Here is a 24,974-nt window from a genome sequence, read left to right as displayed (position 1 = left end):
CTACTTTGGTGGCTATTTTTATTCCATTTACTCACACTTGTTCCCCTCCTTTATTTTGGAGTATATTATATCACTATTCTACATGAAGATTCTTTAATCTACCTTCCAGTTAGAGGTTCATCACCATCACTTTTTCATTTTTCACTCTCCATCACCTTCCCAAGAGTCATATCGGGTTCATCATCATTTACAAATATATACTAAATTATTATTATTATACTTATACACATATTTATTACTTTCCCAGATGTCCCTGTTGATGAATCATACACTATCCCTGTTTGATATATGGGGACTACATTCTCAGTGTCACTCATCTTTCATCACAGGTATATATCCGCCTCAGCTCTCGCGGAAGACGATGTCCCCCATTCACCCTGTGCCTACCACCACTTACCACATTCACTATTGTTTGTAAGTATGGGTGGACAATTATATACCTCTTTGTATCCCTTTCCTTATACCCCCTTTTTTCTAGTCAGACTGTGATGTATTACAATAGAGAGAGATAGAGAACATATACACACATATTATATATATACACACACACACACACACACACACACACACACAGTGGCTTGCGAAAGTATTCAGCCCCCTTGAACTTTTCAACCTTTTGCCACATTTCAGGCTTCAAACATAAAGATATAAAATATATATATATATATATATATATTTATTATACACACACACTCTATAGATACTTCTGTCGCATCACATCGGCTCCTGATGAGTGGACATAACCACGAAACGCGTTGAGCCCTGTTGATGCCACAGCTATATCATTTTTTGGTTTCTACATTATGTGAACTCTGATATCCATACTGAGCATTCGCCATCTGTACCTCCATGCCATGACACCTTGTGTACATATATGAACTTACAGTATTTATTTATGTACATTTTTATACCTGCATTGTGTATTTACTCTATCCATATTGTCATATAAAATAAACACTTTACAGACACAAAGTGCATATTTGCTTCCTTTTTGCGTGCTTTATTTAAAGTCCCAAAAAAACGCTTTGTTTTCTCATGATTTTGGTTATGTGCTTATTATTATTATTACTACATAGATCCCAGCAGTCAAGTTTTATCATTACTTAAATGTAGAGTGTTGGCACCATCTGCTGGATAAATGTAGGCATTACATCAAAATTAAACCGATATTTACATCAAGTTAAATTCTGTACTACCGTGTTTCCCCGAAAATAAGACCTACGGTGATATTCGGGGAGGGCTGCAATATAAGCCCTACCCCGAAAATAAGCCCCAGTTTAAAGTGGCTGTTTAAACTGCTAAAATCCACTCTATGTATCCTCTAATGCAGTGGTTTTCCAAACTGCAGCCCGGTGGGCCAGATTAGGGTTGCCACCTTTCCTTCAAGTCAAACCCGAACACTTTAGTGGCGCACAGCAATTTATTTTTATAGTATAAACGATATACATCTTTGGCAATTAAATAACATTTCTAATCACAAGAGTCCCCTTTACATCAGAGTCCACAAAGTTCCCCTTTTACATATGAATGCACAGAGTTCCCTTTCACTGTAAGGGCAGAGTCTGCAGACTCTGATGTAAGGGAGAACTCTGGGAACCCCGATTTTAGGGGAAGCACTGAGAACTCTGATGTACGGAGAGGACTCTGATGTAAGGGGGAACACTGTGGCCTCTGCTTTAAAAGGGGAACTCTGATATAAGGGGTGCTCTGAGAACCCGGATTTGCCTTAGTGTACTCACTCAGAGACAGGACAGAAAAGGGGGGAAGACTTCAGCCACAGACAGGGATGGATGGTGAGCTCACTCACCCCTTGGCGGCCAGCATTTCTCATCCAGATGTAACTGATGCTGCTGGACTTCAAATTTGCGGCCCCCACTTTTTTTCTGAGGAGTGTGGGCAGACTCCGAGGGGTAGGGGTGGGAGGAAAAAGGAGCTAAACATGTGTTAAGAAGAGGCTAGAACTAGCATGGTTTAAAATATATATATATATATATATATATATATATATATATATATATATATATATATATATATATATATATATATATATAGTGTGGTGTCTGTCATTCAGCCCCCGTAGAAACTATAGAAACAATGCATCCCAAACAGACGGGGACAGGAAAGAATTGGGGCAGCGAACACTTACTTGATAATGTAAAATACAATTTATTTATTGATTAAATATAAAAATAAAACATGGAGGTAGATAGAGGTCATAAACACTGGACTAACCCAAATTATATAATGACAGGTCACACTAGACTAGTCAAAAATATACACCAACATGTGGGACAACATATAACAAATAAGACAGAACGTCCGGGACGCCAAGTGATGAATCGGTGTCAGTTGTGCTTACTGGGATATACAGAGTGTTTAGCAACAGCTATAAATAAAACAACCCGACACCAACCTCCTGGAGGCTCGAGCCATGGGAAAGGATGGGAAAGGATGGGTAAAGGGTGGGGAAAGGAGGATCATCAAATCCATTCATGACTGTATATAGGGGAAAATGCTATAGTACAGCTGTTGTAAAGTCAGTAGTGCCGTGACAAGTAGATTCTCAAAGCAAAAATGTCCATCAAAATTCCAGATTTCTATATAGACTTGTATATGGCCAGGATACCCCCAACCATGCTAGATACTACTTCTACTACTACCAACAGTTTGCGTGGTGCTTTACAACATGAGGGCAGACAGTACAGTTACAATTCGATTCAATACAATACAGGAGGAATCAGAGGGCCCTGCTCATTAGAGCTTACAATCTAGAAGGGAGGGTCAAGTGATACAAGAGGTAATAACTGTGAGGGATGAGCTGATGGAGAAAATCAAAGTACAGTTGTTAGGTGGGGGCAGAATAGGCTTCTCTGAAGAGGAGGGTTTTCAGGGATCATCTAAAAGAAAACAGAGTAGGAAATAAGACAAGTTGGGGTAGGGAGTCCCATAGGATGGGAGACGCTCAGGAAAAGTCCCGGGAGGTGAGAGTGGGAGGAGATGACAAGGGAGCTAGAGAGCAGGAGGTCTTGGGAGGAACGCGCTGGGAACGTCACATTAGCACAGCAATATAAAAGTCCACATGCAGCACTACAATTAGAAATCCAGAGGGGAAGGGTAGATAAACCCGTCACCAGGTTCAGTATGTGTAGAAAGGCACACCGCACCACGTGGAAGTTCAATCTGCTTACCAGATATATAAAACAAGCAGGTATGTAGTGGATAAACCACAATAACAGCTCCATTCCTCAGCTTCAAAACTTCAAACCAGAGTTGCGATTAATCATCAGACCTTTCCACACAGCTTCTTAGGACTCTCATACAGGGTGTATGTCAATCACCATAAAACAGTCAGCAGTTCCCAATGAAGAAAAAAATGCAGCCAATAGTGAAGCCCGTAACGTCACGTATAAAAAAATTTATTGTAGCAACTTACATTTCAGTACAGAAACATCATACAATCCAACAGCCGCTGCTCTCAGGGTGTTAGTGTCAGCCCGCCTGACATGTTTCATCCAACAGGATTTTGTCAGAGGCGTCATTTCGCCTATTGGCTGCATTTTTTCTTCATTGAGCACTGCTGACCGTTTATGGTGATTGACATACACCCTGTATGAGAGTCCTAAGAAGCTGTGACAGTGTGGAAAGGTCTGATGATTAATCGCAACCCTGGTTTGGAGTTTTGAAGCAGAGGAACGGAGCTGTTATTGTGGTTTATCCACTACATACCTACTTGTTTTATCTATCTGGTAAGCAGATTGAACTTCCACGTGGTGCGGTGTGCCTTTCTACACATACTGAAGCTGGTGACGGGTTTATCTACTCTTCCCCTCTGGATTTTTAATTGTAGTGCTGCATGTGCACTTTTATATGTTTTATTTTTTTGCTGATCAAACAAATTATGCTGGCTGCTTAGATCATTGTTGGATAGCGCGGATAATTGGTTGCGATTTAGCACAGCAATGTTCATGTTCAGAGCGCAAGTGATCCTTTTACTACCAGAGTACACTCCTCTCCAGCGTTCAGCATATCCTGTGATCTAGCCGTTTTACCCTTCAGAGGGAAATGTCTGTGTGGCCTGTCTGATTTATCAGGGGTCCTGTCAGAGAGGTTACCTCGGTGGACATGGTGTTGCTCGCTGTGGTGTGCGTCGGGGTGCGCCGGTGCGCTCGTCCTGGTGTGCGCGCTCCTGTAGGCACTGGTGTGTGCGACTCGGCTGGCCCTGGTGTGCGCGCCGGTGTTCGGACACGTGCACAGGTGCGTGTTAGCGCGCGCGTTCCTTTGGGCACTGGTTCGCATCGTCCGGTGGATGCTGGTGTGCGCACAGGTGGGCGTCGGTGCGCGCGTATGTGCGCCGCTTGCCACCAATCTGCCTATTTAGGTTAGCTGCACTCTCTGCTGCCTGATTAACAGCTCTTCCGTGCCCTTGTTTCCGTTTCCTGTGTCTGTACTTTGATCTCCTGACGAACCCGGCTTGCTTCTTGGACTCCTCTGAACTCGTCCAGACGTTGTCTGCCTGTTGCTGAACCCAGCCTGTATCCGGACCTCCCTGCTCTGCTCCCGTTTGCCTGTGTTCCAGCGTGCACCTTGCTGCTTAGGACTGTCTATCTACCAGCATCAGGACTCTATTACCAGGCTCCCATACCACTCTGCACTCCTGTGCTTCCTGTATACTCTACAGGAGTCTCATTATGAACTTTTTGATTCATCTGCAATTTTTCTTATGGTTCTATGTGTTTTTTGCGCTGCACTGCTTTTTTTAATTCATGAGCTCGGTTTAGGATAGATTGAGTTTGAGGAAATGGTGTGACATCCAGGCTGATATGTCTGTTAGTAAATTAGTGATGGGTGAGGAGACTGTAGGAGTGAGCTGAGGGGTGGAGAGATAAATTTGGAAGCCATGGGAGGAAATCAACTGACCCAGGGAGAAGGTATAGATGGAGAAAAGGAGAGGTTCAAGAACAGAACCTTGGGGGACCCAGACGGAGAAAGGAAAAGGAGAGGAGGAGGTAAAATTTTAAGTCATAAAGAAGTCATTCATCAGCAGCTGTGCAGAATGACCGGCCGTGCCACATGAAAGAGTCCTTCATTTTGTGCCAACATTAAAAAAACCATTTGCATGTAACCAAGAGCAACGGTGCCCACTGATTACACACCATTTACATGCCAGCAATTTATTTTTTTTAAATAACATGATATACTTACCTGCTTTGTACAACGGAATTGCACAGAGCAACCCCGAACCTTCTCTTCTTGGGGCCCCGCCAGCGCTCCTGGCTCTTCCTCTTTGGCGAATGCCCCCATAGCAAGCCGCTTCCTATAGGGGGAACTCATGCAGCCCTTGATCCCGAGCCACACTGCCTGCGTCCATAGACAGACAGCATGGCTCAGCCCTGCACCCAATCACAGGATATGACTGGCAGCAGCGGGAGCCAATGACTCTCAGCCTGTCCTGTGAGAGTGAGGAGAGAAAACAGAGCTGCTGCAGATGGGGCCATTGCTGGATCAAGTGAGGATCCAAGTAAGTATAATGGGGAGGGGGTGGGCGATACTGATGCCTAAGCATTATTTACCTTAATGCAAGAAATGTAATAAGTTACAAAATGTTTAGGCTTTACAACCACTTTGATTGCAGAAGAGATGTGCAATGTCTCTTCTGCAATAATAAACACTCACCTGCCTGCTCACTATCTTCCCATGAATACATATAGAGCTGTGAATTCATGGCAAACTCCGGCTGTGCCGGAATGATTGACTCCTCTGTGCACATGTGAGGTCATTCCAATACTGACCAATCAAAGGGCTGAAAACCCGGCACCTGGAAGTAGCCAGGAAGATGACGACAGTAGCCAGAGAGTGTTGGAAGGCAACATTGTTTAATATCATATTTGTGGAGTTTTCTTTCTGGTTGATACAACTAGGTGACTTAAGTTGGAAGTTGAAAGTTGACCCAGCAGGGTGTCGATTCATGCCTCGGGCAGGAGGAGTGAAGATTGGAATGTTTGATAACAAGCCTCAAAGAGAGCAACGGCTGCTAGAATGAGTTGGTCTGCATTAGATCAAAGGGCCAACAGTCACTGAAGATGACCCGAGTCACATAGTGATGATACGTGGACGAATGCTGCCCCTAGAGGCCAATACAGCAGGACCGACAAAAATATAATATATTAAAAAAGGACTGCCTATTAACTTTGATTCGTCAGAAACTTAGATGGGCTGGCAATGGGGTTGGGTCTGGACGGTGTATGATTGGAGTTTAAAAGTGCACACAGAAGGGAAAATCGGCCCTTTTCGCTCTTGGCTCTCTTGCCTGATGGCTCTCTCTTGCCATTTTGAGCCCAGCTGACGAGACAATATCTAGAGGACAACCTTATGTAACGTATTATTGATGTTTTTATATGCTCTGTAATATTTTCCTTTAGTGTTTTTATGTTAGCATTTCCTATTTTCTTGGGAAATAAATAAGACGTTGTTTTACTAAGCAGTGCGTTTGTTTTCATAGCTGACCTTATATCATTGTGTTTATTAACAGTAACATTATCAGAGTTTTAATCGACTAGCTAACTATAGGAATAGACAAGTTAATATAATAGAGGGAATTCATAACCACCCAGGTAATATTTAGTTCATTATTTATTTCAGCGAGGGATGTTAAGTGGTTGTAAAGTCATGAATCCCGAATCCTGGAATCCCCTCTGTTACAGAAAGATATACATTGCAGCATCTGTGTTTCAATAATTATGCAGCGAAATACCTTATTTCAGAGTGCCGCTGTGTGGTCACGTGACCTCCCGGCTCTCAGCTTCCCTGATCTGAGGACTACAGTGAGAGGGGCCTAGATTACCTATTAACGTCAGCAGGGAAGAGAGCGGTGGGAGGTCACGTGAGCGCACAGCGGCACTCTGAAATAAGGTATTTCGCTGCACAATTTTTAAAACACAGATACTGCACTGTATATCTTTCTGTAACAGAGGGGATTCAAGGATTTGGGATTAGCGATTTTACAGCCATAGCGGGGAGGAGATGGCTGACACACAGACTCCTGAGCTGACAGGCAGAGAGGGAGGGGGGGAAAGGGGGAGATAGCGGGAAGACGGAGGCACGTAAACTGACCACAGTATCGTGGATCAGCAGCCATGATTACCGTGGTCAGCACACTAAAGGGGGGGGACACAGGAACAGGCAGGATCAACCAGGTATTTTACGGCATAGAAAGGGTCAAATGACACCGCACAAGCACTATGCTGTATATCCTGCTTTAAAGGAGCAAGATCTTTTTTTTTTTTTTTTTTCTACAACCACTTTAACTTTCACATTGCTGGAAGGAGGTGCGAGTATTTCTGTGAGGTTAGTTCTGCTCAAATATCACAATTTCGATAATTCCCTAAAGCCTTCAGCATAAAAGAAAAGTAAAATATGGATGGTGCCTGGTTTCCCTTCACATTACAGCTCCTTCATTTCTACAAAATACAGACGTACCTCCATTTGCTCAGATAAGCACATCTAGGAGGACGTACCTGTGTGACAGCGCTTGTGATAGATCAGCATATGGTTCTGGGTAAACTTGGCTCCGCACTCCTCACAGGCAAATGGTTTTTCTCCAGTGTGAGTTCTGGGGAATAAAAACAAGTTTCTTGTATTAAACAAAAAGTAACTTTTTTTTAGAAATCTCGGGGTGGCATCCTGAGGAGGGTTATGCCCTGTAGCCAAATTAAGCCAATGGTGTCACACCCCGCCCCTTTGTGCATGTGCAACTGCAGAGCAAGGGGGGGAATTCCTTAGCTGCAGCTGATTTGGCCGGTGGGGGGGTGTGATCATGTGACAAATTCCCATTGGTTCTGCCTGAACTCTGCTCATCCCTACTCCCGACGTTCACAGGGTGTGCATTATTATACCTCTTTAACCACTTGACAACCAACAACGTACCAGTATGTCGCTGGACTTCCAAGTGGTCATACTGGGATGATGCCTGTAGCTGCAGGGATCATCCCAGTATTGTATTTTAGAGCTGACAGTTGGCTCTTTTGTAAAACACAATCCTAGCGGCTAACCAGCTAGTGTCCCCTTAATGACCAGGCCATTTTTTGCGATACGGCACTGTGCTACTTTGACTGACAAATTTTGATCAGTTTAGGCCAATATGTATTCTTCTACATATTTTTGGTATAAAAATCCCAATAAGCGTATATTGACTGGTTTGCAGGCATCATTCAGATATCTTCTTTTTCAGCCGGCGATTCTGTGCACCGCAAGAAAGATCGTAGTGGCTGTTCAGCCGCTTGATCGTTCTTACAGGCGGCGGGAGGGGACATTTCACCCCCCCCTCCGGTGCTTCTCCGGGCTCGCCCGTGCAATCCGGGACCCGGAGAAAGAATCCGCTGCCACAATGATGAAGAGCATAGAGATTTCCGGGAATGTAAAGCGCCCCTGTCCCCGTGTGCTTGTGCACAGAAACGAGCGCACACGCATATATAAACACTGTTCAAACCACAGATGTGAGGTATTGCCACGTGCGTTAAAGCAAGAGCAACAATTCTAGCACTAGACCTCCTCTGCTACTCGAGACTGGTAACCTATGGAGATTTTTAAGTAACAACGTTTGGCGCCATTCCATGAGCGTGCGCAATTTTAATTTACTCAGCACAACATCATCTTTCACATTATACAAAAACATTGGGCTAAGTTTACTGTTTTGTTATTTTTTAAATTAATTTTTATTTTATTAAATTCAATTTTATTCCCTAGGGCGTCTACTAAAAAACATATATAATATTTGGGGGTTCTGAGTAATTTTCTAGCAAAAAAAAACCACATGAATTTTACATGGAGGAGAGCAGTGCCAGAATAGGCCTGGTTTAGAAGTGGTTAAAATGCAAAAAAGTATATTTTTTCCAAAACAAATTGCAACACCCACCAATTTATTCTCTAGGCCAGTGGTGGCAAACCTTTGCAACCCAGATGTTTTGGAACTACATTTCCCATGATGCTCAACTACACTTCAGAGTGCATGAGCATCATGGGAAATGTAGTTCCAAAACATCTGGGGTGCCAAGGTTCACCATCACTGCTCTAGGGCCTCTGCTTTAAAAAAAAAAAAAATTATAGAGATAGAGATGATAGAGATAAAATTTTATATATGTTTGGGGGTTTAAAGTAATTTTCTGAACAAAATAAATAAAAGATTTTTACATGTAAACAAAAAGTGCCAAAAAAAGCCTGGTCTTCAGGTGATTAAGCACAAATGCTTACCTCATGTGTGTTTTCAGCGCAGAAGTCTGGGAAAACCTGGCACTACACAACGAACATTTAAAGGGTTTGTCCCCGGTGTGTGTTCTTTCATGGAGCCTCAAGGCCGTCTTGGAACTTAGACCTTTCCCGCACACTTGGCAGAAGTGTCTTTCGCCACCACCCTCGTGGACCTGCAAAATGTGTCTCTTGATGTCTTTTTTCCTCTTGAACTTCTTTTTGCAGAGCTCACACGGAAACTGGCGCTCGTTGCTGTGCACGTGGCGCTGGTGGCTTTTTAAGTTGCACTTATTTGCAAAGCTTTGGTTGCAAATATCGCACTGGTAGATCTCCTCGGAAGTTGCGTGATTCTGCTTTGAGTGCTTCAAGTACATCTTTTCATCTTCAAAGTTCTCCCCGCAGATAGAACATACCACGTATTTACCAGTCGCTTGAGAAATATCATCATCGTTGGAGGTTTTTCCGCTCTCTGCCAATTCACATGGACTGTCCTCGTCCTCTTCAGCTTTGATGCTGTCCTCGGTCTGCTCGCCGATAAGCTCCTCATTGCATGAAAATGGTTCTCTTCCAATGCCATTCAGTAAGAAGTCAACATCTTCACCGTCTTGCTGTTCCCGAAGTCGTCTTGTGTACTTCTTCTTGGGAATCTCAACAACAGCTTTCCTCCCAGCTAGGCGTCCACTCGACCTTCTGGATTTGGAGCTGGAATGCTTGGAGAGCTCCTTCTTTTTTTCCATATACTCTTCCACCGATATGGTTGAGGAGGCTTCCAAACATGACTCCTCTCTGAGTTTGCAGCCTTGGCCATTGGGAAAAGTGGTGGAGTTATCCGTACTTTGGACCTCATCTGCTCCAGAGGACTGCATATCTGTCAGAGAGTTTATATGCAGTTCCTGAATGTCATCATCACCATCTTGAGATTCCTCAATATTCTGCAGATCCAACCACACTGACTCTTCCAGCATCTGCTTTCTATGTTGACTGCAGGCCTTGGCCAGGTCAAAGCATTTTAGTTTTTCGGCTACATCGTTGACTCGCTGGACTTTGTCTTCTTCTACTTCCAGCTTGGCCGTATAGATGAATTCCAGAAACAAGGCGAAATCCATGGCTGAGATTTCATTTATCAAGACAGAACTACAACCCAGGAGCCGATCGCTGGTAAAGATCTCCTTGAAATACTTGCTGGAGGCTGCCAGGATGGTTTTGTGGGCGTTGAAGTCCTCGGTGGTCCCTTGGTGCTCCACTCTTACAGTTATATCGCATAAGTGGCCTAGCAGCCGGAATTGGTGCATTTCCTTCAGGAGGTGGATGGGCAGAGACTTGGACTCCAGCAAGACTGTGGTGCTCTCCATTGTACTTGGGTCCTTCTGGAATTTGGCAGAAACAGAAGAAAAAAAACCTGTAAATAACCTGCATGATTACCATTGCCTCTATTTATACCTATGTGTTCAAAGCGGCAAATGAACGGCATCATTGTACCTATCAAGGCAATACAGTGCATCTCTAGGACCACAGAGCAGTCCAAGTTTACAGTCTTACTAAACGCACAACAGTAAAATCAGTCTGTATGTGCAGTAAAGCTTTCTTGTTATTCTCACTGTGGAACCTAAGGGGTTAATCCTCTGCATTATGTAAAAGGCTGTTTGAGCCTGTCTTCTCTAATCCTCACCTTCTTCCACTGGCCCCAATCCATCTCCTGATAAGACAGAGCATTTGGAGTCACTCTGCACATGCTCAGTTTGGTGCATATTGCTAGAGAGTGGTCAGCACAGGGCCAATCAGCACTGTCTAGACAGAGGTTCGGGGGTCCTGCAGCCTCATAGGACAATCTGGAGAGAATGAAAACTCCTCCTACAAGCTTTAACCAGACACTGATAGAAGTCACAAGACTGCTATATACTGCTGATGAGAAAAAGTATTTAGCAGTTTATATTTACTAAAATAATTGCATTTCCATGTTCTGTGTACTGTGGGAGAAACCAGGTATAGTGAATGCAGGCTCCTGGGTTTAGTAACATTTTAAATCGGCACAAGAGATGGTACATACATTCAATATGAATTGCCTCTCGTGCTGGTGGTCCCCTGCCCCCCTCCCATACCCCCCGCTGTAATCTTCCAGTCCCGCAGGGGTTAAAACGATCCCTTGGACCGGTCAGAGTGTCAACTATGCCTGTCCTTTCTGGACCCCTCCTCCATTCATAGAAGCTTCCATCAGTGAAAAGCGCTCTATGAATGGAAGAGGCAGAGGTTTCATTCACTCGCCCGTCCTCCATTTGTAGGAGCTGTGCTATAGCTGCCCTCAGTTAAAAGCGCTCTATGTATGGAGGACGGGCAGATGAATGAAAGGCCCACCACTTCCATTCATGGAGTGGTTTTCACTGATGTAAGTTATAGTACAGCATCTGTGAATGGAGGACGGGCAAAGAATGAAAGGTCTGCCTCCTCCATTCATAGAGTGATTTTTATGGATGGATGGATGTTAAAGTGTTACTAAAGTCAGGTTTTTCTTTTTTTATTAAAATAACAACATGTTATACTTACCTGCTCTGTGCAGTTGGTTTTGCACAGAGTGGCCCTGATCCTCCTCTTCTGGGGTCCACCGGTGGCGATCTTGTCTCCTTCTCTTTTTTTATGTCCACCATAACCAGCCGCTTGCTACTTGGAGAAACGTGGTCTGCACGCTCCCGAGCCGTGTGTCTATGGAGCCGCGCTCCATAGACTTACACAGCGGGACTTAGGCCCGCCCCCCCCCCCACTTTGACAGCAGCAAGAGCCATTGGCTCCTGCTGCGTGAAGAGGAAGAGAGGAGAGAATAGATGCAGCCATCCACAGCGCTGATCTCTTCTCCCCTCTCTTCCCCTTCACACAGCGAAGGGGGGGGGGGGGGGGGGGGCACAGAGAAACTAAAAACGTTTTTTACCTTAATGCAAACAAAGCATTAGGGTAAAAATATGTTTTTAGGTTTAGTAACACTTTAATAGTACAGCATCTATGAATGGAGGACGGGCGGTTCAATAAAAGGTCTGCATCCTCCATTCATAAAGTGCAGAGAACTTTATATAGCAGCCACACGCACAGGAACAATTCTCTTTAAAGTGTTTCTAAAGGCAGAAGGTAAAAACAAAACAAAAAAACAAAAACACAACAGCCCCCCCCCTTTATACTTTCCTGAGCACCATCTTGATCCAGGGTTGTGCATGAGAGCCAAGGCTCTCTCGGGTCTCTCTCTCTCCTCATTGGCTTAAACAGCAGCGGGAGCCATTGGTTCTTGCTGCTGTCAATCACAGCCAGTGAGCCAATGAGGAGAGAACAGGGGGCAGGAGACTCAAAAAGAAGAGGATTGAGACTGCTCTGTCTAAATCCAATGCACAGAGCAGTAAGTATAACCTATTAACAAAAAACAAAAAGAAAAAAAAAAAAAAAAAAAAATCTAATTTTAGAATAACTTTAACCACTTGCCGCAAACCGCTGTAGCTGTACGTCGGTGCTTTGATGTAGAATACCGGGGGTTATGGCAGCAGATGGCTACCATAACCCCAGTATTTTCTTAAACGGCGGGTGGTCCTCTTTCAGATAAAAGTGGTGTCAGCGTTGGATTCGCCGCGAGATCACTTTTATCGTCGGTGGGAGAGATGACCTCCACACCCCTCCCGCCGCCGCCATATTCTTTCCCTTCAGAGGCTGGGAATCAAGTGAAGGAATGATGGCCCCCCACTTGACTCAATGCCGTCAAACCTCACTTCCACCCAACGGCCTTAAAGGTGTCAAACTTGTCCGATGTGTCCGCCATAATGTCGCAGTCATGATAAAAATCAAAGATCGCCGACATTACTAATAAAATAAATAAATAAATAAAAATGCTATAAATCTATCCCCTATTTTGTAGACGCTATAACTTTTGCGCAAACCACTCAGTATACGCTTATTGTGATTTTTTTTTAATCAAAAATATGTAGTGGAATACATATTGGCCTAAACTGATGAATACATTTTTTTTTTTATTTCTTTTTTTAATTTTTTTTTTTTATGCTGTGTATTATAGCAGAACGTAAAAAAAATGTTTGTTTTTTTTTTTTTTAACAAAATTGTTGGTCTTTTTTTGTTTATAGCGCAAAAAAATAAAACCCGCAGAGGTGATCAAATACCACCAAAAGAAAGCTCTATGTGTGTGTGTGTGTGTGTGTGTGTGTGTGTGTGTGTGTGTGTGTGTGTGTGCGCGCGCGTGTGTGTGTGTGTGTGTGTGTGTGTGTGTGTGTGTGTGTGTGTGTGTGTGTGTGTGTGTGTGTGTGTGTGTGTGTGTGTGTGTGTGTGTGTGTGTGTGTGTGTGTGTGTGTGTGTGTGTGTGTGTGTGGGGGGGGGGGGGGGGATACATTTTGCTTGGGTACAATGTCAGTTGAAGCAGCGCAGTGCTGTATTGCAAAAAATGGCCTGGTAATGAAGGGGGGGGTAAAACCTTCCGGGGCAGAAGTGGTTAAGCTTTGACAAGAACACCTGGAAGCTGATTGGTTACTATGTAGAGCTGCACCAGTTATTGTAAATCCTCCCATAGAGACTTTGCTCCCATTGTCTCCTATGTAACCACTGAACCCCCAAGACCAACCAATGTGTCCAAGGCAAGTGCGACAATCTTACTAAGGGTCCTTTCACACTGGGGCGGTTTGTAGGCGCTATTGCGCTAATAATAGCGCCTGCAAACCGTCACGAAACAGCCGCTGCTTTAATTCCAGTGTGAAAGCCCCGAGGGCTTTCACACTGGAGCGATGCGCTGGCAGGACGGTAAAAAAAGTCCTGCCAGCAGCATCTTCGGAGCGGTGAAGGAGCGTAGTGTATACCGCTCCTTCACTGCTCCTGCCCATTGAAATCAATGGGACGGCGCGGCTTTACCGCCGGCAAAGCGCCTCTGCAGAGGCACTTAGGGACCAGCGATGGCCAGACACGCTTTCGGCCCCTTTCAAACTTGTTCTGCGACTTGGGACTGCAAAGTCACATGACAAGTCATACCCCATGATTTTCAATGAATACCGTTCATATCTGTGCGACTTCAATCGCATCAATTTCAAAAGTAATCCCTGTACTACTTTGGTCCGACTTTGATGCGAGTGGAGGTCCATAGGCCTCAAGTTTTAAACCGGCATTCCCTGAAATCGCAGCAAAAATTGCGTCAAAATTGTGCAACTTTTTCAAGTCGCAGCAGTGTGAAAGGGGCTCTAAATAAAATGTATAATTTTTTATGCTCATTTCTACCCTAGAAAACGATCGATCTATAGTCAACACAATTAATCATTATGCCACACATGATTAAGTGGATTTTAATTAATAGTTGGAAGATGCAACTGTACATTATTAAACATACACTATGTCACCAAAAGGTGTGCAGTCATGTAGGAACAGGAAGGGGCCATCCCCCAAATTGTTCCCACAAACTTAGGAGCATGAAATTGTCCAAAATGTCTTGGTATGCTGACACCTTAAGAGTTCCCTTCACTGGAACTAAGGGGCCAAGATCAACCCCTGAAAAACAACCCCCCACCATAATCCCCCCTCCACCAAACGATTTGGACCAGTGCACAAAACAAGGTCCATAAAGACATGGATGAGTGATTTTGGGATGGAGGAACTTGACTGGCCTGCACAGAGTCCTGACCTCAACCCGATAGAACACCTTTGGGATGAATTAGAGCGGAGACTGGGAGCCAGGCCTTCTCGTCCAACATCAGTGCCTGACCTCACAAATGTGCTTCCTGGAAGAATGGTCAAACACTCCCATAGACACACTCCTAAACCTTGTGGACGGCCTTCCCAGAAGAGTTGAAGCTGTTATATCTGCCAAGGGTGGGCCAACTCAATATTGAACCCTACGGACTAAGACTGGGATGCCATTAAAGTTCATGTGCGTGTAAAAGGCAGACGTCCCAATACTTTTGGTAATATAGTATCTTTGTTTCCAACAGGCAACCTCATAATCCGATCGATCAAATTTTGACAGAATCATTTCATTGCTGCCAACTGATGCAAAACGGTCAATTTTCCGCTCTGGCTGATCGATTCAGCTTGATCAAATCTGATCTAAATATCCAATTGGAAGGTAAGTTATGGCTAGATCGGTTTCCGATTTGGATAACGATAGCTGGACTCCAGCTTTTGATACATTTTACATAGTAACACAATAGATCAGGGGTAGGCAACCTCGGCGCTCCAGCTGTGGTGAAACTACAAGTCCCATGAGACATTGCAAGACCCTGACAATCACAGGCATGACTCCTAGAGGCAGAGAGGCATGATGGGATTTGTAGTGTCACCTCAGCTGCAGGACCGAGGTTGCTTCCCCTGCAATGGAGTCTATGTGATCGGCACTCAGCCAGAGAAAGCGACGTATTCTAGCAATGAATACAAACCTTCCTCCGATTGGCTGAGTCAGAGAGGCGGGCTGATGAGGTCACAACCTCTGACTCAGCCAATCAGAGGAAGGTTTGTATTCATTGCTAGAATACAATCTCTTTCTCTGAGTGGCTGAGTGATGATCAGATGATCTGTGTCCCGGGTATGAGACAGGAAGGTCTCGGCTCACACCCGGACCGCAATGCGGTATGTTGTGGCCGCAGCTACATACACTTTATACCGCACATCCAGCGGCCTCACAGGTTAGTGAGGGACACGATTCCAAGCTGGCCCAAAAAAGAGCATCAAAAGTTGGAGTTCAGCTTTAAAATGAAAGTGTGGTTGTCCATTTTCCCAACCGCTTCCCTACTGGCCACAGTATATATACACGTCATGGGAGGGAAGCGGTTATACCGGGGATCATGGTTGAGGCTACATCCGGCGATTATCTTTCAGGTCCCACCCCCCCACCACCATTACCGGGCTCTCCTGAGTGATCGGGGAGCCCAGCAAGGATGCGGCCAGCAGCATCTATGTCCGGTTTCACGGTGAGAGGAACTATAAAAAAAAAAAAAGGGAGGTAGGGCCACTGCATTACATCAACGGGTGGCCCCGCCCCTTCTCTTCCCTTTAAAAGTGCTGTCAAAGTGCAGGGCGAGCAGTCTTAAAGCGTTTGTAAAGGTGTTTTTTTTTTTTTTTAAAAATAACAAACATGTTATACTTACCTTCACTGTGCAGCTCGTTCTGCACAGAGTGGCCCCGAACCTGGTCTTCTGGGGTCCCTCGGCGGCTGTTTCAGCTCCTCCCCGCAAGCATTCACCACCTTAATGCGAGCTCCCTCGCACGGTGGTGAGTGCTTGCGGGCGCGCTCCCGTGATACAGCCGGCGGCTATAGCCGCTCGCTGTATCACTCGGCCCCGCCCCCCGGCGCGCCGCGTCATCGGATGTGATTGACAGCAGCGCGAGCCAATGGCTGCGCTGCTTTCAATCCATCCACTGCAGCCAATCAGCGGCCAGGGTGAGCGGAGGAACAGATGTCGGGAACGCGAAGCTGACTTTCGAGGCGTCAGGTAAGTAAAACGGGGGGGCTGGGGGCGGCGGTTCTGTCAGAAGTTTTTTCACCTTAATGCATAGAATGCATTAAGGTGAAAAAATTTTTACCTTTACAACCCCTTTAAAGATGGGTACTTTTGGTTTTGCCTGTTCGGCTCCCATAGACTTCAATGGGGACCACTGTTTGGGTTGGAACTTTTCCCCTGTTCGGGAGTTTTGCTGCAAACTGAACAGGGGGATGTTCTGCCCATCCTTGTTCTCTTTCTCAAAAAAAAAAAAAAAAAAAGGGTAGAAGAAAAAGTTGATTTTTGATTTTTACATGTAGGAGTGAAGTGACAGAATATTATTTTATAATAAATATATATATATATATATATATATATTTTGCACGATTCTAGCCAAAATGAGAATCACAATTTTTTTGCTTAGAATAGAAAGGATCACGATTCTCTCACTATTCCCGCAACGGAAAATCTTTCACATTATACAAAAAATGGGCTAACTTTACTGGTTATTTTTTTTTAATTCATTAAAGTAATTTTTTCCCAAAAAATTGCATTTGAAAGACCGCTGCGCAAATACAGTGTGACATAAAATATTGCAACAACCACCATTTTATTCTCTAGGGTGTCTACTAAAAAAAAACGAATATATATATATATGTAATTTTCTAGACAAAAAAAAAAAATGATTTGAACTTGAAACCAACATATGTCAGAAAAAGGTTTAGGCCTCATGCACACGAGACGCCGGTGCAAACTCTGCTGAACACGTTTTTAAAAGCTGAAAAAAAAAAACGCCTGTTTTGCCGCATTTGCATGCCGCGTTTTCATCTAGAAGCGTTTGCAGAGCAGAGAATGACATTTTGCGACCCAACTTTGGGGCCCTGTATCTCGGGGCCACTTGGTGCTAGGAACCCCAAATTGGTGTGCACTACAACATATTCAAATTTGGGGGTCCTAGCACCAAGTGGCCCCAAGATATACTGGGCCCCAAAGTCGGGTCGCAAAATGTCAAGCACTTCTGCAGCAGAGAATGACATTTTCCGACCTGACTTTGGGGCCCAGTATATCTTGGGGCCACTTGGTAGTAGGAACCCCAAATTTGGTGTGGGAACACAGTGGAACTAGCACTACAACATATCCAGCTGAGGTTCCTAGCACCAAGTGGCCCCAAGATATGGGGCCCCAAAGTCGGGTCACAAAATGTCATTCTCTGCTGCAGAAAAGTGCCTGGTGCTAGGAACCCCAAATTTGGATATGTTGTAGTGTTAGTTCCACTGTGTTAACACACAACATTTGGGGTTCCTAGCACCAAGTGGCCCCGACTAAGGCCTCATGCACACGAGACCCTGTTAAACCCACGTTCAGAGGCAGTTGGACACTTTTTTCAACTGCCTCTGAACCCATTCAATGTTATCCTATGTGTCCATGTACACAGTCTCGTTTTTTGGCATTTTTAGGCAGTTGCGTTTAACCTCGTTTTTCCAGAAGCAAAAAAATGGGTTCAGACGCAAAAGTTTTCCACGTTTCAGGCGGCTAAACGCCGGTACAGTTTGCGTTTATAAGTGTTTTTAAAGGAACATTTTACAACCTGATTTTAGGGCCACATATCTCGGGGCCACTAGGAATCCCAAATTTGGAGTGCTAACACAGTTGGACTAACACTATAACATATTCAAATTTGGGGTTCCTGGCATCAAGTGGCCCCGAGATATGTGGCCCCGAGATATGGGGCCCCAAAGTCAGGTCACAAAATGTCATTATCTGCTGCAGAAAGGTGCTTGACATTTTGCTAACTGATTTGGGGCCCCCTATCTCGGGGCCACTTGGTGCTAGGAACCCCAAATTTGGTGTGCTAACACAGTTAGACTAACACTATAATATATCCGAATGTGGGGTTCCTAGCACTAAGTAGCCCCAAGATATGGGGCCCCAAAGTCGGGTCACAAAATATCATTCTCTGCTGCAGAAAAGTGCTTGACATTTTGCGACCGGAATTTGGGGCCCGGTTTCTCGGGGCCACTTAGTGCTAGGAACCCCAAATTTGGTGTGCAAACACAGTGGAACTAGCACTGCAACATATCCAAATTTGTGGCTCCTAGCACCAATTGGCCTTGAGATATGGGGCCCCAAACTTGGGTCACAAAATGTCATTATCTGCTGCAGAAGTGTTTGACATTTTGCGACCTGACTTTGGGGCCCCATATCTCGGGGCCACTAGGAATTTGGATATGTTGTAGTGCTAGTTCCACTGTTCCACCACATTTGGGGTTTCTATCACAAAGTGGCCCCGAGATACGGGGCCCCAAAGTTGGGTCGTAAAATGTCATTCTCTGCTCTGCAGACGCTTCTAGACGCAAACGCTGTAAAACGTGGCTAAACGCGGCAAAAAGGGCGTTTCTAAACACCGGTTTCAGCTTTTAAAAAACGTGTGTTCAGCAGAGTTTGCACCGGCGTCTCGTGTGCAGGAGGCCTTAGTGTTTAAACTGTTTTCACTTACACACGAAATCTATTCCATTGACAAATTGTTACAATGTTTATACTTAAGTTCAACTGATAAAGAATGTTGTGATTCTTGGCAGACTGCCCAGTTTTTCTCTTCCTTTCTTTTGAGGGCTGTGGCTTCAGAAGAGCAGAGAGAATTCTTTGCATTGAAAGAATTGTGAAACACTTTAGTCGAGATCGTGATAACGATTCTTGACAATTAATTGTGCAGCTCTAATATATAAAAAATGAAATAATGTATGGAGGTGGATGTACACACGTGGTCTGAATGAGGCCAAAGATATACAGTGGGAAACGTCTAGGATGCGGACAGAAATTTATGGAAAACCAACATTTTACAGTTGTCACCTGAACAGGAACAGAAGTAAAATATTCCAATGGGGACACTCACTGCAGAGACAACGAAGGGCAGATTTAAACATCTAAATCTCCCTTGCCTCTGAAGTCCGATCCGCACGCAGATCGCGCTCCAGAGGCAACTGACAGGTTGGCAAGGAAGCGATGGGGATTGGCATGTGTGGAGCTTCCCTGTGTGAATTAGCCCTAAGGGTTTTTAATTCCCTTCCTTGCGCCATCCTGTAAAAAAAAAAAAAATGGCGGAATGATGGACATCCATTCCCGGAGTGACGTTTATATACAATACTTCATAAACAGTCCACTGTCTTGAATCTGCAGTCATGTTTTTCCGCTCTGCTTACCTCTCAGGTCTGTGTCTCATTCTTGGATCTCTTTCACACTGGGGCAGTTTTCAGGTGATTTAGCGCTGGAAATGGCCTCGGCAAAGCCCCTGAAAACCGCGTCCCAATCATTCCAGTGTGACTTTTCACACCCGGGTGGTGCGTTTGCGGGACGTTCCGATAAGTCCTGCAAGCAGCATCTTTGGGGCGGGTTGGGAGCGCTGTATTTAGAGCTCCTAAAACGCCTTGCTCAGTGGAAAGAATGGGCAGCGCTTTAAAAGCGCTGTAAAAGCCCCGCAAAGCGGGAGTTTTTAACCCTTTTTCCGGCCCCCGATCTCGGCGTGCTTTCCTGACCATCCCTGTCTGGTAGCTGCCCCAACCTTGGCTTGTTCTCCTGACTATCCTGTGTTTAACCCTGAACTGCTTCTTCCGCTCTGTCCACCAGAGCCAGTCTGTGAGCCGGAGCTGAGGGAGCACGGGGGGGCCGCGACCTGGAGTCAGCTGCAGACAAATCCATCCTCACCACTAGAGGCTCTGGTGAAAGCCTGCTGGCTCTTAGATTTCCGGGGGAATTCTTCCGCTCTAGCTTCCCGTTTGGTCTGCGATGGTGTTCAGTTGAAGCTACTACTGAACCACCCAGAGCTCCATCCGCGGCAGTCAGCCGAAAGGGTCCACAACCTTAGCGGTGCGCTACTGACCCCAGCGGGGTACATCTGTCACCAGACCTCAGGTGACCCGACACCCAAAGGGGGCCAGTGCACCATTCAATGGCTGTGGATTGTTACTGCCACGGCTCACCACAGGTGCAGTGTACAGAGCCGATCTCTGCGGAGGGCCGGGGAGACATTAGAGGGGTGTAATAAATCCCTGATGTCTCCATAAAGAGGACCTGTCACTGCCCAATCCCATCACATAGGGAGCTTGGGATAGTGATACAATTAAATGTAGAAATATATATATATATATATATATATATATATATATATATATATATATACATACATATACACACACACACACACATACATACATACACACACATACACTTTTTTTTTTTAAATAATAAAACAAAAAAATCAGGGTGGATTTGATTTAAATCAAGTCAATTTAAAATCACTAATAAAAAAGGCTTGATTTAGATCATCATTTTTAACCACTTCAATACCGGGCACTTATACACCCTCCTGCCCAGACCAATTTTCAGCTTTCAGCGCTATCGCACTTTGAATGACAATTGCACGGTCATACAACACTGTACCCAAACTAAATTTTTATCATTTTTTCCCCACAAATAGAGCTTTCTTTTGGTGGCATTTGATCACCTCTGTGGCTTTTATTTTCTTCTAAACAAATAAAAAAAGACTGATAGGGCTGCACTGACGGGCACTGATAAAGCGGCACTGATATGTGCCACTGATAGGTGGCGCTGACAGGCGGCACGGATGGGCACTGATGTACTGTTATGTATGGTACTGATGGATGCCAATCAGTGCCAAACAATAATGCCTGCCAATCAGTGATGCCCATTGTGGGCACTGATTGGCATCCATTGTGGGCACTGATTGGCATCCATTGTGGGCACTGATTAGCATCCATTGTGGCATACCTTGTGGTGACATCCCTGGTGGTCCAGTGTGGGCATCCTCGGAGTGGGGGGGCTGTGTTGATAATCAATCAGCACAGACCCCCCCGTCAGAGGAGCAGCAGGCGATTGGCTCTCCTCTACTTGATCACCGCCTCTTCCTGTTACATCGTGATCTCCGTCAGAGACTCTTTACCGAGATCATAGATGCGGTGGGTCAGACTGACACACTGCAACAACGATTGCCACGATGCACGCCCCCGGGGGCACGCAGCGGCTCCATAACCTGAGGACGTCATATGACGCCCAGTCAAGGTATTGAAATCACTTTGCCGCCGTCATTTTGCTATATGGCGGGCGGCAAGTGGTTAAAGAGCATCTGTCATTTCTGTCCCGCAGCTCCTCCTCCTCCTTTGACCCGCTGTTGACTCCCTGACAGTCCCATTCACTTTAATGGGACGGCTGGTGATGCTTCAGTGACACAACAAGGTGAGGGACGTGGTGGCAGCGGGTGAGTGGATGCCCCCTAACGGGCGCTGTCATGATGGGTCTGAAATGACAGGTGCTCTTTACATGTAAGGACTTAGTCTTGCTGGTAGTTAGAATCTTTAATTTCATTTTTATTGCTTGCCCTTCCTCCTCACACTTAGAGCCTGGTACAGATGCATTTATCTTCAAACAATCATACAGTTTGTAGTGTACATAGATTTGCAAAACAATGGGATAAAGGAATATTCCTGAACTTTGTTTTATCTCATGGTTACTGTGAAATTGTGTGAATGCATCAATGCAATGCATGTTCTCAGCTTGCAGAGCTTGGATTCATTGAATGAGTTTACCAAAAATTTTAATAGTGCAGAATATACGGCCTCATGCTACATAATGGACGTAGTGGGTAGCACTCTTGCCTAGCAGTAAAAAGGGTCCCTGGATCGAATCCCAACCACGACACTACCTGCCTGGAGTTTGCATGTTCTCCCTGTGCCTGTGTGGGTTTCCTCCGGGTACTCCGGTTTCCTCCCACACTCCAAAGACATGCTGGTAGGTTAATTAGATCCTGTCTAAATTGTCCATAGTATGTATGAATGTGAGTTAGGGACCTTAGATTGTAAGCTCCTTGAGGGCAGAGACTGATGTGAATGTACAATGTATATGTAAAAGTGCTGTGTAAATTGACGGTGCTATATAAGTACCTGAAATAATAATAACGATAATAATGACGAAGCTCCACTTCATGCTGAATAAACTAAAATTATTAATGTATCTTAAATAGAAAACTATCTTTAGATAATTTTTGAATGACAATTGCGCAGTCATGCAACACTGTGCCCAAATGAATTGTTTTATCATTTTTTTCCCCACAAATAGAGCTTTCTTTTGCTGGTATTTGATCATCTCTGCGGTTTTTATTTTTTGCACAATAAAAACAAAAGTAGAACAACGACAGGTTTGAAAAAACAAAAACAAAAAAAAAACCCACAATATATTTTTTACTTTTTACAGTAATAAATATCCCAAATTTAAAAAAAAAAATTTTTACTCAGTTTAGGCCGATATGTATTTTTCTACATATTTTTGGTAAAAACCAAAAAAAAAAAAAAATATAAATCTCAATAAGCGTATATTGATCGGTTTGCGCAAAAGTTATAGTGCTTACACAATAGGGCACAGATTTATGGCATTTTTATTATTATTATTATTTTTTTTTTATTATTAGTAATGGCGGCGATCTAGGATTATTATCGTGACTGCGACATTGCAATGGACATATCTGACCCTACCCCCAAATCGCGGCCGCCGGGCACGCGCATCGCATCCTCGGTGACGCGGCGGTCGTTTAAAACCGTTTTTTTACTGCTTACAGTGCGGGCCGGCTGCACAGAATCACTAAAATATATATTAGGGCTGGGGAAAAAAAAAAAAAAAAAAAAAAAATCGATTTAAATCTTGAATCGAGTTGAGAGGTCAAATCGATTCAAAATTTAAGCAAATCGATTTTTTTTTTCCACCACGCCGGTCCCGAGGAGCTGCGGGCAGGAGTTTTTAGGCGAGGCCGCGGCTTCGGCCTGTTTTTTTTTTTCTTTTCCCCCCTTCAAAATTATGCTTTCATTTCCCATTTAAACCCCAGTGGTGGTCAAATACCACCAAAAGAAAGCTCTATTGGAGGAAAAAAAAAAAAAAAAAGATCTATATTTCTCTTGAGTACAGGGTTGCATGACAGCGCAATCGCCAGGTAAAGTAGCGCAGTAGCCAAAAATGGCCTGGTCATGAAGGGGGGGTGGGGTGGGGCGGGGGTTAAAGTGCCACCTATGTACAATTTTGGGTACTGAAGTTTTTGTTTTTGTTTTTTTTTTGCAATGTCACAGGTGCGTGCAATTTTAAGGCTTGACATGTTTGGTATCTATTTACTCGGCCAATCCTCAACTTTTATATTCTGCCAAAAAATAGAATAGAATATTGGGTGTGTTTGCACTAAAAAAAAATGCTTTTTTTTTACTCAAAATAAGCATTTGATAAATGTCTTTGCATCTGCACCAAAAAATTACAACTCCCACCATATTATTCTCCAGGGCCTCTGCTAGTTAAAAATTATATAAAACTGTTGGGGGTATAAAGTAATTTCAAGGGGAAAAAAAAAAACGCAGATTTAATATGTGCACCCCCCAAATATATAGAGATAGAAAGAGAAAAAAAAAAATAAAAAAAATAAAAAAATAATGATAAATATATATTTAAATAATAATAATTATATATAATTATTAATAATATATTTCATTATTATTTATATATTTTGTAATTTTGCTAAATTGATAATTTTTGAGGAGATAGATTATAAATATATATATATATATTTTTTTTTAAATACATTGTAGCAAAATACAAAAAATATTATTTCCCACAAAAAAATATATATTTCCAATAAGGAAACTGTCAGCTGTCTTAAATCAATGCAGTTCTTGGATAAATAAACCCCAGAAGGTTGGCCCCTTCTACAGACAATGAGCGGCCCCCTCTATCCCAGCCCCCCCTCCCGGCCACCTACCTAGCGGGCTGCGCCCTAACATCCAGCAACAGCCCCCGGACGGTGTCGCTCAATCACGGGTGATTACGGTGAGGCCCGGAAGTAATGAAGATATACGGTAAACCCAGCCAAACACTTCCCCGCAGCCTCAGCACACCTACAGCCAATCAGAGCATACTATGCAAATATCCTAGCGCGTGGGGCGTTTCGCTCAGCTGAGGATGGAGCGCTGATTGGCTGTTGTGCTGGATATGGGTGTAAACGGCCGATGTGAGATCCGTCTCTGGTGGCGGGCTTCGGCAAAATGGCGGACGGGTTAGCTGACGAGTAATTAATTCGAAAACGAATAAATTACAGCTGGAAGTTTTGTGAAGCGGTGTCTCTGTTACAGTTTTCTCCATATGAATCTGAATATGTGCACATTTTCAAGTGAATGGAGACATGCAATAACCACGTAAAATGCACACAGTTGCAGCAGACTTTCAGGGGTTAAAGTGGAACTTTACATATAA

The 24,974-nt window shown here is 44.2% G+C and overlaps 1 protein-coding gene across 1 annotated transcript in view; it reads right to left on the bottom strand.

Annotated features, from left to right (window-relative positions):
* GZF1 (GDNF inducible zinc finger protein 1) overlaps positions 1–24,641 on the bottom strand; it is a gene marked incomplete in the record, with an annotated part of 40,009 nt that extends 15,368 nt beyond the window's left edge. The window contains 3 exon segments of the mRNA XM_073628610.1: positions 7,515–7,609; positions 9,247–10,610; positions 24,484–24,641. Of these exon segments, the coding sequence (XP_073484711.1) occupies positions 7,515–7,609; positions 9,247–10,595 (1,444 nt within the window).
* Between the last annotated feature and the right edge of the window lie 333 nt (positions 24,642–24,974).

Source organism: Aquarana catesbeiana, linkage group LG04, assembly GCF_042186555.1.
Source record: "Aquarana catesbeiana isolate 2022-GZ linkage group LG04, ASM4218655v1, whole genome shotgun sequence".
NCBI lineage: Eukaryota > Metazoa > Chordata > Amphibia > Anura > Ranidae > Aquarana > Aquarana catesbeiana.
This window is presented reverse-complemented; position numbering and strand designations above follow the sequence as displayed.